General features: G+C 39.8%; 1 protein-coding gene across 1 annotated transcript in view; it reads left to right on the plus strand.

The window, feature by feature from the left end:
* gfra3 (GDNF family receptor alpha 3) overlaps window positions 1–12,261 on the plus strand; it is a 25,189-nt gene extending 12,928 nt beyond the window's left edge. The window contains exons 6-7 of the mRNA XM_035669741.1: window positions 611–747; window positions 11,701–12,261. Of these exons, the coding sequence (XP_035525634.1) occupies window positions 611–747; window positions 11,701–11,916 (353 nt within the window). The 3' untranslated portion in view covers window positions 11,917–12,261. The remainder of the gene's footprint in view (window positions 1–610; window positions 748–11,700) is intronic.
* Window positions 12,262–18,391: the final 6,130 nt, after the last annotated feature.

An 18,391-nucleotide genomic window follows, 5' to 3' on the forward strand; every position in this document is an offset into this window, starting at 1 on the left:
AATAAAATTGAATTGAATTGACTAACCAAAAATATTGTTTTTATAAACTCTGTTTTAAATAATGTATCTGGGGAGCCAAATTATGAAAACAGAATTAATGTGTCACCATCAGAGATACTCTGTGGAGCAACATCAATGGGAATAAATGAAAAAAAAATCTTGCAATGCAATGTCTCCTGAATCGTCTGGGTGGCTGGCTCCTGCAGCGACATTCACAGCATGAACTAAACACTACCTCTTTATATGTCAGCTACATGCTACAGCCGCAGCATTCAGAAGAGCCTGTACTTGCAGCATTAGGCCTCTGCACGGCTCAAGAGGTGTGAGGAGAGGAGCCGGAGGGTAAAGCCCTCCAGGTGTCACTCAATCACGGCAGCTGTCAATAAGGCCGTCGATACACACTGAGCCTGTATGTCCAAACACTAAAGCCTGGGTCGATGCGTCAATGCACTTCCCATAAAGCTTGCTGATTTATCAAGCTGTCGACAGCTCAAACAATAAAGCTGCCAAATGGATATGTAGGTTTACGCCCACTCAGAAGCAGCCAAGCGCGCACACACACACATTATGCATACACACACAGGCAGTGATGAGCTGTGTCTCCATGTAGGTAACTCTATCAGTTGGATGGGGAGCCCCGGCTCCATGCCCGCAGACATCACCCGCCCTCCTCCTCCAAGACCCTCCCCACTAGTACAGGAGGATGAGCTGCTGAGCAACAACCACCTGCCTGAACACAACAACATTGTGAGTACACTTTAGCTCATCATCACCTTCACATTTTAAATTACCTTTCAGACTCTTATCCCAAGGCTTTTTCTATTATCTTTGGTTTGAGCTAATCTTGTCACTGTCACACAATGTGTTGTTTATTTATTGCATTTGTTTTTATCTCCATTGCTAGGGCTTTTTTATCGGTTTTATTATTTTTTACTGTTTTCCCTGCTCAAAACTTCATATTCCCCTCGCTCCTTTTAGATTGTGAGAAGCTGGAGTTTGTGTTTGCAGGAATATTTGCCAAATCTTTCAATTTAGCCCTACCACATTATATACCAGAGGGCCTCCCTCCAGTTTAGGTTAGATATGAAGACAAATTTTGAAAACCAGTTAAAAAATAAGGTTCCTATAAAAGGTCAAAAATCTATTGGCGTTTTGGTCAAATTTTAACTAACCATAATAGAGTTTTACAATTTAACTTTGTGACTTGTGTTTTAGATGGCTTCTACTTAGATTTTGGTGAAAGTTGCAAAGTTCTTGCAGGCACATCGGACCTTTAAATTTCAAAACATAGACCATTGTTTACTGTAGCACTACCACTAGGAGAATTTTTCCAGTTAGGAAGTGGCTGCAATCACTAATTATTATCTCAAAGTCAAAGACATTTAAAAAAATAGCGAAATGACTCGGTGTGCATTAAAATAACCCTATAGTTTTTTATGTATAACCCCTACACCTGCAGCAACTACATGAGCGCTGGCCCGTCAACATGCCACCCTTCGTCGCTTTACACCACTTCCAGTGTCTCTGAGCCTGAAATGATCAATTAGAATGGCAAAAAATACATTACCTGGCGAGTCATAGCTCTCGACATTGGCTCTTCAGGTGAGTTTAAATAGTGCTGTCATGATTTTAAACTAAAGTATGATTAATTTTATCATGAAATAAGTAAACAGTTGGCCTTTATATCTGAAACGGCACAATGAGACAACTATGCCTAATAGCAAAGGATTATTTGTCATCAATGTAGATCTGCTGTTATCACAAGCCTGAGAGATTGACACGCTGCAGAACTGTGAGGCTGTGCTTATGCTGTGCTTTGAGTTAAATGCAAATGACAGCATGCTAACATGCTCAAGATAGTCGTGTTCAGCCATAACATTGTGAGCACTGACAGGTAAAGTGAATAACAATGATTATCTGGTTATCATGGCACCTGCAGTGGGTGGGATATATCAGGCAGTAAGTGAACATTTTGTCCTCAAAGTTGATGTGTTAGAAGCAGGAAAAATGGGCAGTGTGGGGATCTGAGCGACTTTGAACAAGGCCACATTGTGATGGCTATACGACTGGATCTCCAAACCTGGCAGCTCTTGTGGGGTGTTCCTGGTCTGCAGTGTCAGTACCTATCAAAAGTGGCCCAAGGAAGGAAAAGCGGAGAACCAGAGACAGGGTCATGATTCACCACATGGACAGCAATCTGTCCCCACCGTACATTAATTAGCCTTGGCCGCCTAACAGAGCGAGCTACTTGTACTCCAAACTGCTGAAACAGTTAAGGGATGGTTTCTGATTAGAAAGGTGTCCAGAAACACAGTGCCAACACAGTTGTTTGTCATGGGGCTGCAGAACATTATGATCACCAGGGTGCCCAGGTGATCACAATGTTATGACTGATCGGTGTAAGTAGTAAGTAGTAAGTCTGAAAGAGTAAAATGTATTTATTTTGAGTGATGCATTAAATTTTTTGATCAGATAGGTTATCATTGACAGTAGTCATCCTCACAAGAAGGTCAAACCTCTCATCAGTGGTGGTAGAAGACAATAGTGAGTCAGCATTTGATTTGAAGATTAAAGGAGTAGCTTTGGGGCAATAATCAAAATCAAAGCATGCTGGCAAGCCATCAAAAGATTCTACAGAGTGTTTACGGTCCAACAGGAGCAGTGATTTTAGGACTGGTGGCATCCAGATGATGGGAGAGACCTCAGGGATGCAGTTTGGGTTATTTAGAACCAAAAACAGGTGTAAGATATCCACCTGAAAACCGGGGAAAGTCTGATTTAGATATATAAAAATGATTTGCCATGTTAGAATACATCAGAATCGTTCAACAACAGCTGAGAGAAGCTTTGCAGGAACCTTTGGCCGTGATTTGAAGCTAAGAGCCAACAGCTTCCTTTGGTCATTCAAAGAGACTGAATATCACTGGAGTTGTATTGATCTAATAATAGTAAGAGCAATGGACAGCGACTGAATCAGAAAGCAAACTATTCTAATTGTTCATAACAATAACTGGAACAAAAACGGTCCAACTTGGTCTGATTAGCTGTCAGACATATCATAATTGATCCCCACCATAGGCACAGCAACAGGGCTGTGGTCTTTTTTGAATGGATTTATAGAAATTTGCAATAGACATAGGAGATAATTATATCCTAAGAAATTCACACTGAATGATATATGTTTTTAATGTCTGTTTGTTCAGATTTGAATGAGTTATGACTCACAGAAGGAGGATTCTTGACTCATATTCACCTCACGCAGTATCTTTGCCTCCCCCCTGGGGAGACTTCTGACTGTATCTTTTTGCATTGAGCTGCTGAATGTCCATGTCTACAGACCATATCCTATAATTTCACCATGGTTAAAATGCCGAACGATGAGTTAAATTACAGAGAAGCACAGTGAAGATTCTCTACCTCTCCTTGAGATGCTAATCCCATCTGAATGGAATGGGGCATGCATGTTTAGTTCTAGAAGGCATAGACAACGATGTATTTTGTAGCTTAATTTGCAGTGCTTACCAGATGTTGACTGTGTTGTGCACTTTTATTGCTTGATGACTAAAAAAGAAAAAAAAAATTTAGCTATAAAAATATGCACATTATTTCTGTGTTCAGATTGACTGAGTTATGACTCGGAGAGGGAATATAAATCTTTTGACGCAAATTGTGGCTGATGCCTCTCCCTCTACTCCCCTCTAAAACTCTCCTGTGCCCCCATAGCAAGGTGCCCCTCACATAATCTAGCTTTGTATCTGATCAGCACTGCCTAGTTTGACAGTTTGATCTTAGTTTTGTGTGCTGCGCTGGACAGACTCATTGACAGTGACCTGACAATCAAAAGGTAGCCCCTCCCAAAAGCATAGGCGACTTTATCGTCTATTTTACTCTAAATTGGACCACCAAACAAATGTCTTAAATGTCTTGACTGTGTCCGTTTAATTTGTCTCTCCCAACCCATCAGGCTTCACACAGTCTGTGGCACACAGACAAGTCTTGGCCCTGAAGTGTTTTGATTTCAGTCCTGTTGGATCATGACTGAGTCTGCCAGCTCTGTAATGTGCAGACAGTAACAGACACACAGGCATGCTGAAATGTGCTGTGAACACATATGTTTTGAGAGTTCCTCCTCTCACAGCTCCTGGCTGCCCTTGTCCAACACTGACCATTAAATGTGGTCCAATTCAATCGCGGTCCTGGCTACTGTAACCTTGGCCAGACCACAATCTGCCGTGGCTGTGGCTCCCTAGCTCTCAGCATGCCTCACTGCCAGAGATAATCTGGGCCGCCAGACAAGAGGGGATTCCAACTCTCTCTCTTCCTCGGTTGCCCTCCTCCGCTCGCTCTCTCTCCCTCTCTGTGTCCGTTTGTGTCTCTCTCCCAGTGAGCGGATTAGATGAGGTGTTGGTTGGAAGCAGTGCATCAGTCAGGCTTCATTAGTATGAATTTATTCATGCCCATATGTCTCCCCCCTCTTTCTCTTCCTTCCCCAAATCCCCTTCTTCCCTCCTTCTTTCCTTCCTTCTGTCCTTTCCATCCGTCTTTTTCTTCATTTACTCATTCAGTCTTTTCTTTGGCCCCATTTACACCTGGCATTAACATGCGTCAGGGTGATCCGATCACAAGTGGAAAGCTCTAAGTACAGGTGTGAATGCACCTAAGATGCATTGAGGACAGATTGAGATCCGATCACTCAGACCACATTCGGAGACGGTCTGGGTCCAACATTCTTTTAGCAGTGTGAATGGGTCCTAGGCCACATTGAAGGTCTCAACTGATATCTTCTCCGTAAATGGAAATACTATGATTGGGTACCAAACTCTGTACTTTTAATGGTACTGACCGAATTATGTTGATACTACAGAGTACCAGTTCGCATTAAATGAACTAGTGCTGAATCAATTAGTGCTGAATTTTGGTACCTGGGCGTGCATATGTGTGTGAAAGTGCCTGCAGCTTGTTTAAGTCACAGTGAGTCAGGGCACACAGACTGTGTAATACAAAATACAAAGCTGGCCAGGGCAATACATCTAACCTGAGGAAACATCTGGTCAAATCCTTAAGTAAAGTCCCCCTCAGCAGCCGCAGCTAAAGTTAGCAGGTACGCAGTCAGCGATGAGTTGAATCCTCCATGTACGACAGAACTTTACGTCAGCCATCGACAACTTCGATCTCTCAGGTAATTAATTAGCTTGTTGGATAACTTGTTGCTGGAGATAATTTGGCTTTTATCACTGTATTTGCTGATGTTAGCTTGCAATTTTCCTAGCATTAGCCACAACATTGTTAAGTAACAGAATAATTGAGTCTTGTATGTGGACTATACAAAATTCGCTGTCTGATATCCTCCTCCTGCTCTAAACTATATAAAAAAGGGTCCCTTAAGGGAAAGGGTTGGGAACCACTGAGCTAAAGGACATCAGAGGGAAAACCTGAAAATATTTTGCCTATACAATATGATCCAGTTTCACCAAAATTAGTGAATAAAGTGATAATTTTGTTTTTGTACAGTAATCAGTGAGGCCCGGCCCTAAGAAACACTCTGCGCTGGTGTTGTCTATCATTTTTCCAACCTAATTCTTGTCTCATCTGTAGTCTGATGAACAGTAAATTCAGCAAGTTTAGGTTAAAAACAACAAGGCATTAGGTCTTTGCAAACAGAAATGATGTACGTGTTTATTTGCACATTCACAAACAGGCCAATCTTGCATCCTCCAGCCGTTATTGTACCCCTCCCCCCTTCCATCTATACCTGCTCCAAATCTCCTCATCCATCCGTCACTCAGCTGCTTGTCTTGTCTTTCTGGGGAGCTTTAGCTTGTTTTTCTAAAGTGCTTTTTCCAGAATTTGAAAGGTTTCACTTCAAAAAGCTCAGTATCCGCTCCAGCATTGGAAAAAAATGTCACCCTTAGAAACACAGATTACTGCTCTTTGTTTTAAATGTTACATTTCCACAAGGAATGCAATCAAATATGTAGGGAGGTAGGATTTTAATGTGATTTTAAATACCAGTAGCCTGTTGATGTTCTCATAGAGACAATCATTTTTGTTTTGACACTGCTGAAAGCTTTACTGACACTGTGCTATCCAGCCAATCAGAGGTCATTGTCATTGACTCAATATGCAAAATAGGGACACTAATTCATTGTGGGTTGGGTATTGACCATGATGTGTCCATGAACAGCCCATATTAAATATACTTTCTTCATCAATGTCAGTATGCAATTCCGTATTACTGCTATTATTGAGTTACTGCTGACTTCGCTTTGAGTGCTGCTGCAATCTCTGGCCTCATGTTACCTCGTTTCTGTAATAAATACTCACAAAGAGAGAAGATGTCTTTCCGACCCGGCCTTTATTCTCACACCTGCAAATGGGTACAAATACCATCAACATCTGTATATGCCCTCTCATTAGGCCATTCTGATTGGTTATAATTCAATTTCAATTCAATTTTATTTGTATAGAGCCAATTCATAACACAAGTTATCTCAGGACTCTTTTCAAATAGAGCAGGTCTAGACCGAACTCCTTATAACATTATTTACAGAGACCCAACAATTTCCACCATGAGCAGGGACTTGGCGATGGTGGCAAGGAAAAACTTCCTTTTAAGAGGCAGAAACATCGGACAGACCCCAGCTCTAGGTGGGTGGTCGTCTGCCTCGAGAAGTCATGCTAATGAACAGAAAAGGTTATGTCATAAAAAATAGTTTCATAATATGTCCAGAGATCAATCACCTGTACATTTTGTAAGAAATCCATCATCCCATTTGTGTGTGAATGGGGTAAGTGTGGCATGTAGTGTACAGTGGCACTGAGTGGCGAAAGAGTAGAAAGGTATTAAATACAGTCTTACCATTTAAACCCCTCAAATCTGTCTTTTTCCACTACACCTTATCTAAAAATGGTTCTAATGTTCCAGGTGAGGTGTAATGTGGGTATATGTATTTTAAACTTGGAAAGTAGAAAGCGCTGGTATTGGAGCAGTACTCACATATCAGAGCTGAAGCTTTGATATTTGGGGAGAAAAAAAAAACGGAAAGGTGCATCCCTAATGTAAATAAGGCAGGCCGAACTGGTAGACTTGTCAACAAACATGTTGCTCAGAGGTAGAGTGGGTCGTCCACTAATCGGAAGGTTGGCGGTTCGATCCCTGGCTCCTCTCACTGCAGGCGAGTGTAAGGACATGAACCCCAAATTTGCTTGCCGATGCTTTGCATTGTGTATCAGTGTTTATGATAATTAGTTTCGTTTCTGGTGAGCAGTTGGCACCTGCATGGCAGCATACAATCAGTGTATGTTTGAATGTGGGTGTGTGTGCATGTAGTGTACAGGTGCAATTTGATGTGGTCGAAAGGCTGAAAGGCGTATGTAAGTACTGGCAATTTACATTTACCAATCAAAAAGGTTAGGGTTACGGTTACTGAGCTGGCATCTCTGGCGCTTGATGGCTGTGTCCCCATTGCATGGCAATATTCCACCACAGCGTGTCAGCTGTGTGCTGCCTTTGCGAGTGCTGCTGCCGCCCTATGTTTCCTATATTTTCCTATATAATTCCACGAAGGAAATTTAATTTTGTAATGCATATGAGTTTAAACGGTAAAGTTAGAGTGGTAACCAGAAACTGGCAGTATAGTTTGAGAGACGAGAGAGAGAGGAGAGAGAGAGGAGAGAGAGCAATGCACTGTACGTCAGGATACTGCCCGTTCGCCGGCTAATTCAGAAATTCTTTCATCAAGTGAAGTCGTGTTCCTTGAGCTACCTTAAATCTTGGAACCAAGGGATATAACTAGTTCACTGAACTTATTTTTTACTTTGATCAATTTATTTAATTCAATTTTTTTTTTTTTAAAATAATTTTTATACATTCTTGTTATTGCATTTTATTTTTAATTAATTGTTGTCGTTACTGTGTATAATGCTGTGTACATGAATTTCCACCTTGGATCAATAAAGTATTCTATCTTATCTTTATCTATTATTTCTATCCTATCTATCTATTTGATCTTATCATATCTATCATTATCTACTATGAAGGTTGTTTGTGATGTGAGACTCGTGCATTGTGCAGCACCCTCTGTTCACGATGCATGCGATTGCTATGGTTCCACTCAAAACTGATGCAAACGCAGGCTGGTTTGCTAGCACCATGGTTCCAAGAATTTTGAACGGAACTGGTTCAAGAACCAGATCTAATTTGGTGAAAAAACAAAAAAAACCTACTAGTTATGTACTGTGTATTGGCCTAAGAACCTGGCAATACGATACGTATCATGATACAGGGGTTACAAGTCGGTAAATTGTGATAAATTGTGATACTCTAACCAAGGCAATATAAATATTTTTTTAAATTTAAATTTAAACTTATTTATTAACACTATATGCATACAATCTGAGTAAAAAAGGTTTTTTGTGCAACCAGAACAGTGAGATTGTGAGATCATAGTTGCTGTAACATCTAACATCATAGCCCTCAGTTTTCAACACTGCTATCTAGGTTGGGGATTTAAACTAAAAAAAAGTGTTTTTGAGAACCGATTTAATATTAGAAAACAAAATGTTGCAATACAATATTTTTTTAGATTTGTTTACACCCCTAAGTATTAGGGGGTATGTTAAGAAGTTAAAGGTGTCAGTATGCCTCTAATGAAGTGCTTGCACAGAGTCGCCCAACGTGGGTTCCAAAAGCCAAAGTTACAATACAATGCAATACTATAACAACTATATTTATTCTCATTACAGAAGCTGAGCCCTCACAGACAACAGCAATACTAAACAAACTGTAACAACGCTGTATAAATATATGTGTAAGTTGCCTACATATGTGCTGCTACTAAAAATAACCCAAGTCTGTCTTCTTCCCTCCAATTATCTTCAAAGAAATATTAACAATGTTCTTCAGGCTTTTTCTGTCCCCACCATGCGTTATAAAAGCAGCAGATCAAAGAAAAGGTCACAAGACTCTCAATAAAAGATAGTGACTAAGAATATCTGTGCAGACTGGAGAAAAGTGGAAACTTAAAAAAAAAGGTGTTCTCTCTGCTGGTCAGGCTTAATATTTTCAACATTTCCACTACTAATGAACAAAATTATTTTCACATCATTTTACAAAAGGGAGAAGAACCAAAGAACTTAACCATGATCCATTTCTGTACCCTCAAGGGGAGCAAGATGGTTCTGCAGCTGTCAGACTAGATGATGAAAAGTTAAAAATTAGTCAAAAAATGCCAGTCAGAAAATCAAAACACCATGACACGGGCAAGTATCAGAGGCAGTATTTCAATGAAACTACAGAGTGGCGTATTATTATCAGTAGAAGAACAATCTGCACACAATAACCTAGCGTCAGCCTTGGGCTCCTCCAGATGTTGCTGCATATCATTGATGATGAACAGCTGGGCTTCCTCAACACTCAACACCCATAACACTGCGGTGAATCATATTCATCAACAGCTTTCAAGTTTTAAATAAAGACTTCATGATCAAAGTCTTCACACATGAACACATGATACATTAACATTATGTTTAATAGCAAAACATACATTCTAATTTCATCTGTGAACCAAGAGTGATTCATGTGTCATCTAAAAGTATGATTATACACTTACCTGTAACGAAATGGGTAAAATTAAGTCAAGTTTATTTTTTCACACATGCAGAATATATATGCAGTATAAAGGCAATAGAATTTAAAAGAAATTGAACAATGTGCAGGAAAAGTTTGAAGCAAAAATGGCTAATGAAGATACCTCCCCTTTATAAATCTAGCTCTACTTTAAAAAGAGAAAAACAGATAAAAGGTTCAAGCAGCTGAATTACAATATTGATAGAAATGTACAATTATTTTACCAGAATAATGTTTACCAGATGAAATACATCATATTGAGATGCATGAAATGTTATGACTCTTTGCTAATTAGAGACCCTTTCAGATGTTTTTTGAATAAAGATAATGTAGATATTGATCGTAGTGATGGAAGTAGATTGTTCCACAAAGATGGTCCTCTGTATTTTAGTGAATATTGATTAAGCGAAGTCCGACAATGCGGAAGATGAAAGTCCTTAGGGTGTTTTGTAGAATATGAAACATAATAATATGACAGAAATTCTGGAAGGCGCTATGCAGTCATGAGTTAGGTGCACATATTTATACATGAACACACAAGTGTGACATATATTCACATTAGAAATAGAAGTTTGTATTTTCTGAAGAGAGGAGGAGATGACTCGCAACTTTTAGCATAGCTAATCATATCATAATCTCAAAAATGTCTTTTGGATTTGATTTGGAAATCTTATATGATAAGTGGGACATGTGGCAATCCCAAACAGTATTACAATACATAATATGAGGATAAATTAAGCTGTGATAAAAACCTAAAATACAGGAATGATTTAACAAAAAGATTTCTATTGGCACATCTTAGTACAAGCAGAAACTTGTTCAATCTCGTCCAATGTACCAGCAGAACCTTATAATTTTTCTGTGCCTTCCACAACTGTGAATATCACCATTAAAGGTACAGTTCAACCGAAAAATAAAACTTATTTTTCCTCTTACCTGTAGTGTTGTTTATCCATCTGGATTGTTTTGGTGTGAGTTGCTGAGTTTTGGAGATGGCACAAGCCAAAAAAATCCATTTGAAAAACTCAACAGCAGTGTCTCTTTCCAGGAATCATGACCCGGTTACTCAAGATAATCCTCAGGCCTTGTTATGAGCATGTAGGCACTACTTTCTTTCTACAGAAAGAAGCATGCATCTGTTCATGGATGAGAGGCTCATGCACGTGATGCCGCAAGATGTAAACAGTGATGGCGTTCTCCTCGGCTAAGCTGTAACGTTCAGCTACGGTGTAGTAGCTGAACGTTAGTTTAGTGTAGTTCAGTGGAGACAAAATAGCTGCCAAAATTTTGCTTGAATTTGGAGCATTATTTAGCTAGCAAGCTACATGGTTGACATGGTTGGTAGCAATGAATGCGTTAAGTCTTTTAGTTTAATATGATCTTAACTCCAACTTTAAAGAAAGACACCGTGGAGTTACACTTGAAAGTGGGAGGACAAAAAGTCTCGTTGTTCCACCCCGTGATAAACTCCGGGTATGGTTGCTTTAGCTAAATCTAATTAAAAAAATGTATGTGTTTGTTGAGGGGGGACTTAGCTCTCTCCGCAGAACCCCTGTAGTTGCTGCTTCCTCAAAGAGCAGAGCCCTTTCCGCCAAATCTGCTATAAATGGCCAGTTCCTTGCTGCGAGTGGCTATGACTGAACGTCGGCATGTAAATCATGCCCCCGAACAAACAAAGTAATTTGTTTTAATTTAAGCTTTTCTTTCATAATGCACTTTCCATGCAAATTACATGCAAAGAAATTACAAATGACATGCAAAAAAGTGCACTGATTGCTTGTTTTTGTCACGATAATTTATTCTGTTCCTTGCAGTGATTTCAACATTGGGATGAGGGTATGTTGGAGGGCAAATCAATTCTGTTTAGGGCCCCAAAAATATTGTGACCGGCAATAGAAAATTGCTTCACACCATGCACCACACATCAGTTTTCATGTCGTATTACGAATTTAGGATGAATTGGTTGAATCTATGCTTTGTTCTTTTTGAAATTCAGATTATGGAATATAAATAAACTCTGGTTGATTAAATTAATTTTCTTTTTTTTACCTACATTGTCTCCCCTCTGTCAGGTGGTGGAGAGTGAGGAAGACGAAGAACTGACACAGACGGAGGAGGAGAGCAATGAAGGTGGCCAGTTTGACGTCATCCCGCTGTACTCAGAGAGGGCCACCGTCTCCAACCTGGGCTCCACCGATACAGGGGGGGCTGCCGCCTTTATCACTGGCCCTCCCAAACCCATACTACTGCTCCTTCTGCTTCTGTCCACCTCCCTCAGCTGGGGCTAGAACAGAGGATGTAGAGAACACACACACACACACACACACACGTACATGCATATGCACACACTCAAATATTGGACTTGCCAACAATCCTGGACTGATGGCTGTAATATTATAGGAAGCATTGTGAAGAAATGGACTTCAGATTTTGTCAGTAGCATCCCCTTGATTCCTCACGTCTGTCCTTGCCTCCTTACTTTCCTCCTTTGAAAATGGCACTTTGTTCAACATGGTCCGACTGCAGCTGCAGTGGTGTACTAATGTCCCAGGAGCACAGGAGACATGGTTGTGGTAGGGTGTTCACATGGAGCCATCAACCAATGAGCATAATGTAGCTGTTCCTGTCGTAAGGTCCAGAAAGACTCAGTTTGAGGAGCTTGCTGGGTTGTAATCACACAAATAATTAGCAGGCCAAGGTGTGTTAGCAGGATAAAATATTGGCTTTATGGACATGTTGCATTCTTGCCATATCCAGACAGTAACTGCAAGCACCTGAGTTGAAAAAATGTTCATGTCTGCCTCCTAATTTTTAATCAGCAGTGGTACATGAATTTCTAACAGCATGATATCTCTCAGTTGGCGAAAAGAAATAACCAAATGTCCACAAACTGGTGCCAAAATGGCAGCAAAGCCACCATTGCTGGCAGTTTAACAAATACAACACATAACAGTATGATTAAACTCAATGCAACTATTTAAAAAGAAGCTGCAGTGCTTACACAGTTAATGTCTGGTTTAACTTATTAGCAAGATGCTACATGTACCAAAATAAAAGTAGCCTAGCTAACTAGCTATTTCCATTTATCTGGTGTGCCTATAAGGATAGCAGAGGAATTAACCATCTTAAAATAAGGTGTGAACTCTCACAAGTCCTAACAATAGGGCGCTCTCCTGTTTTTACAGTTCTGCGTAGCATACAATGCACTTATCACTTTACCGTAGCATACTGTACCACGCTAACAAACGGTTGTGCTAACAAACAAAACAAATGATAGCATTTTTGGCAGACGGCACACAAAAGCAACAACTATGATGTTGCATACTGTTGTAAGCTTTTATGTCAATTTGAATTTAATTTATTTATCAATTGTGCAATAACTAATTTCTATGTAAAAGGGGCTGAGTTGAAATAATGAGCAGTCCCAAGCTGACTAGTGAGCTAGCTACCTGTTTCAGCTTTGCTAGAACATATTTAAAATGCTGGCTATACAGAAACATGCTCCAAACTGAACTTTTAAAACATAGAAAATACAAATCTGAAAACGTTGGTACACATAATGTTGCAAGCAAGCGTTTTAGCATGCTAATAAACTTAGCTAGTTAAGTTGATAAGGATACAGTGTATACAAACATATCTTTTAAATGTTTTTTTATTTATTGCTACTTCAGAATCAACCACTGGCAACACACATTTTTAATTTTAAAAAGAAGAAAACACATTAGATACCATGTTTCTGGAGTCAGAGCAGATGATGGGCCAGGGAACATAATAAATAAAGGATGTGAGTGGTGTAGCAAACTGGGTGCTTGGATGTGAACACCCCACACATACAGAAATTCCCCGCGGCTACAGTCGGAACTTGTTGTTATTTTGTTTTTGTGTTGTTTTTTTAACTTACTGATGGATGATGATTTGTCTCACTGGCTGCGACTTACCTGTCTATGGGTCATCTTAACAGTGACTGAAGGGGGAAGGGGCGTTGATGTACGAGGCATCCGTCAACTTTATCACGGTGATAAATGGAGCGATCCTCTTCTCCCTGCCGCCGTCACTATGCTACAGCCACGGTGAATGACAAATTACACACTTGTCTCTCATTGTTTAATGAACGTCAAGTGCCAAATGCGTGATGTGTGTGTTTGTGCACGCGCATGAAGGGATCAGGCAGAGAGATTGCAAAGAAAATTGGGTAAAGCTTTTTGTTATAATTTAAAAGTCTTGCACTTCGTCGTTCCCACCCACGTCAGCACAGCCACACATACTGTACAGACACACACACACGCACACATTTGCACACATACTGCCTGCCATGTTTTGAGCCGATGCAGCTCTTTCTTGCTTTATTGCTCTATCCCCATCCCTATCTCCCTCCCCGGTGACTCGGGACTGGGACCCGAGCTGCCACAGGCACCGATATGAATAAAGCCGTCATAATAAAAACAACACACCAGAAACAATATGAGCTCTAAAACGGCAGAACAAATCAAATAGCTCCCCAGCAGGCGAAAAACACACGCTACTTCTGACACCGAAACAGAGACAAAATGAAAAGAGTTTGAGAACGAGTGGGAGAGAGAGATGTATGGAGAAGAAATTAAGGAAAAAATAAGGCCAAGTCCCTGTGTGGTCTTTGTGCGTTTGATGTTTTACTTGTTTTTAGTTGGGAGGCTGATAATCAGTCCCTGACAACATCTCTTTATCATCTGACAGGCTCCTGGGGGGGAGGAGTGTGTGTGTGTGTGTGAATGTGTGTGTGTTGGTGGGGGGGTGTAGTGATAGAAATAGAGTGCTATAGCGAGAACAGAAAGGACCCTGGAGCACAAACATAGCAGAGAGAATCGCCTGCTCTTGATTTTCTATGTCTTATAAATCTTTTGCTGACACTAATTTTTTTTCCCTTTCCTATTTCTTGGGAGTGTGTAAAATTAACTTCCATCTGCAGGGGCGCCAGTGATGGTGGAGGGCAAAGAGACAGAGGAGGGAGAGAGGGGAGGAAGGAAGGAAGGAAGGAAGGAAGGAAGGAAGGAAGGAAGGGGAGAGCGGGGAGGGAGAAGATGAGAAAGATGAGAAAGAAGAGAAAGACGTGGAAGAGAGGGAGCAGGAGGGGAAACAAAGAAAAGGAAAGCAAGGAAAGGATAGGAGAAGAAAGAGGAAACAAATAGGAAGTAGAGGATGAAAAAAGAGGGAACATGAAGAAAAGATATAAGTAATAAAGAAGAGGAAGGAAGAAAAGGAGCAATTGAGACAAAGAAAAGACAGAAGAGAAGCAGAAACAAAAGAGGGGGCAAGCAGACCTGGAAATAGAAGAGGAAACAAAGAAATAGGAGAAAAGAGGAAGTAAATAGAGGTGAGGAGAAACAAGGGAAATATGAGATAGGGAAGGGTGGAAGAAATGCGAGGCAAAAAAGGAGGGAGAATGAGAGTTGAGAAGAGCAAAAGGAGAAAAAAATAAGAGAGTGGTGGAAACAAGGAGTGGAGGAAAAAGTTGAGAGAGCTGAATGAGAAAAGAAAAGAGATGGGGTGGGCAGAAAGGAGAAGGAAGGGTAAAAGAGGAAGAGGAGGCTTGCTTTGTGAGGCCACCGAGGAAACAAACTACAAAGGGAATAAAAGGATGGGGAGAGAGATAGAGAGGTGACAGGTCTGCAGTGTACTTTAACCTCTCTTTCTCTTTCCTCTGCCACTGCTGTTGCATACACACACACACACACACACACACCATCTCGAAGGCCTTTCTATGTGAACACACCCCTCAGACAAAGCGTCTGTCAGTCAGCGAGCGGCGATAAGACAGAGTAAAGCTCTGTTGGCTCACCTCAGACACTTCTTTAAACATTTAGCAGGCTGAGCAGTAAATACTGATGTTCTATGAGGAGTTTGCCAAAGTATTAACGAAGAGTCATAAACAGCAATCAGGCGCCGTAATCTGACAGAAGATCCTGATTACAATGAAACATTCATTCATTGTAATGACTGCAAGTGTCAGTGAGGTGTTTTCATTACGCTTTACAGGGAATCAACAGACAGCTTTGTAAAGGTTAAAGAAATGCCTTACAGCATCTGACACGTATAATTAGTGGTGAAATTCAAGGTTAAATTCTATATTTTTCTTACTGTCAGTAAATCCCATCAACAGACCCAAACCAACAATGTATGTATCTACTAACAAGTACTGCTATATCCTCTTCCTCTGTGCCATAGAGATCCATTGTTGTCCTTAAACTATTAAAAACATATCAAGGATTCTCACTGTCGCACTGGCTGACATGTTTCCATGAACACACACACTGTGATGTACAAGTAAAGTCAATACAAGTGAAGATGATCAGAAGTTTCTGTGCTAGTCTAAAGGCAGCGGTCTGTGCTGATGTAAGATGAATGTACAGTTTTTCCTTCAGCCTGCTGTAGCAGTGGTTGATTTGAGGTATCTGTTTAGGGATGACTCAGCGGGGAAAAGTTGTTAGAAATGGTTTGCAGAGAGTTCAACTAGTGCAGCCTGTTGGAGGTCATACATGGCCTGTGGGTAAGCTCCGTCTGAGAAAGTTATTTGATGTGGGCTCACAGAGTGAGTCTAAATAGGGTTATTTTAACTGAGAAAGGGCAGTGATTGGTAGGCCTGTCATTTTAAAATTCTCCTGGTTTAACCATTTTTTGTGAACATATTGAATTGAATTGAAAACTGCAAGGTCTTACTGCTGTTACGTGTAATGTGGGAAATGGTTGAAGTGTAATGAATTCCTTCTATTTGGAAGATCACACAGGGGGACATGACTGTCTATCTTGAAACAAGTCAGAGTAAGTCACACTGGTGCTGAAAATCGCAACATTTCAATTCATTTCAACCCATTTTTCCATATATACTCACAAGCAGAGAGCTCTGTCATTTAGCCATGCAGAGGAACACAATTGTTAATTAATCCTTTAACTTGAAATGGTAATCGAAAAATATTAGTAATTTTATTAAAAATTTTTTAACTCACAGTATCAAGTTTAAACAAGATGTGATAAAGTTTCAGTACTTGATATGTGTATAATGATTTTTTGTTTCATACTAATGGTATCAAATCAAGATTTACAATGATTAACAAGAAGTCAACTTCGACAAACTTAAAAAACCTAAACTATTGTGGACAATTAGAACATTATAGTATAATCAATCTTTAGACTTTATTGCAGAGTGAAACAAGGTAATCTCAGTGAGTTAACTTGCAGTTTTAAGCAGCAAGTGATACCTTTATGCAAGTTAACTGACCTGAAAATGTCTAACATTGTAGTGTTCTGAGCGAAGCAGGCCTGTTGCACCTTCTCAGATCAGATCTCGTATTACAAAGAATTATGTAAAAAAAAATTTTATCCAGTGAATGCAATGCACTTCCTTACTGAATTGACTTTCCCAATTCAATTGTACAACTTAAAATAAGAAAAGTTAATCACAGTTGAAATACAGTTTTTGTTTAATTAGAATACTAATACATGATTAAAAAAAAATTTAATCTAATAATCTGCAATACTCTTGGATTGACTTCCAAAAAATGTAATTGCACTTTTAGAAAAAAAACATTGAGTTTCATGCAATATCTTTGTTCTTTGCATTTTGTATCATTTAGAGTTTTTCAGTATTAAATAATCACAGGGAATGTTTTCTTGATTTATACATTTTTCTGTGTTGAAAATCATTGTTGTTGTTGTTAGTATGGTTGTTAGCTGTCACTGGCCAATCACATGATGGTGAGTCTGTCAAAACAACAAACCATTCCGGAGGGCTATTTCCCTGACAAGTCGACCAATCAGGAGCTGTGTGGGCATTTGGCAGTTCTGGACAATCTCAAACACGGTTGTACAATTTAAATAACACCAAGATTGACCCCATCCCCTATCAAGATTCATATATAGACATCATATTTTTTTAAAATTGCCATTATTTGATTACATTTCTTCAAACATAACCTGGTTGGGTTGGATACTTAATCTAAATAAGTTGACATAACCATTAATTCAGATTTATACACATACACAATCTCACAGTCAGTGTATAGCATACCGTAAACTTCTCAATAATAGCCCCGGTGTTTATTTGCTTCGGATCCTGATACTCCCCCTGCCTTTATTGGGACTGGCATCTATTTGGACAGGCCTGTATATTCCTTTAGTAAAAAACTTAGCTAAGCACAGATGGAAATACTCTTCTGAATGGTGCCTGCTTCGAGTCTTGTTCATCAAATGTGACAACTAAACAGTTACAGTAATATTTCAGGTCGGTACTATTTCTATGTGTGCCGCCATTGACATCTTAAACCTGAACATTGGTTTTACGCAGCCGCAGATTACGGCAGCCAGCTATCGGACAGTGATCAACGACTTTACAATGACAATATTCATCATACTCAGATTCATTTTATGAAACCCTTTCTTCTTTTGATGGGATGGACATCTTACGGACAGGCCGGTAAGTGCTGAATTAATTAGAGTTATCTATCGATGTGAATAAGTTTCCGTTAAAATTGAACATGAAGGGGTTGAATTGTGGAGAATCTAACTGATCAACGACCATGCAGCATCATAAGTTGACAAAGTTTTAAACATTTATATTTGTGTAGGTGATCTAATAAGCTTCAAACCTGCTCAGTGGGCGACCTGTTGTTTAAGAGGTTTTATCAAGATAATTTCTATTAAATCCAGTCCAGGCCTCTATTGGAGACCTGCTTGTATTTGTCAAAACATGTAAGCCACACCAGGCTAGTAAAGGGACTGCATCTATTTAGT

Source organism: Morone saxatilis, unplaced genomic scaffold (genome assembly GCF_004916995.1).
Source record: "Morone saxatilis isolate NCDOM2014 unplaced genomic scaffold, NCSU_SB_2.0 Contig22, whole genome shotgun sequence".
NCBI lineage: Eukaryota > Metazoa > Chordata > Actinopteri > Moronidae > Morone > Morone saxatilis.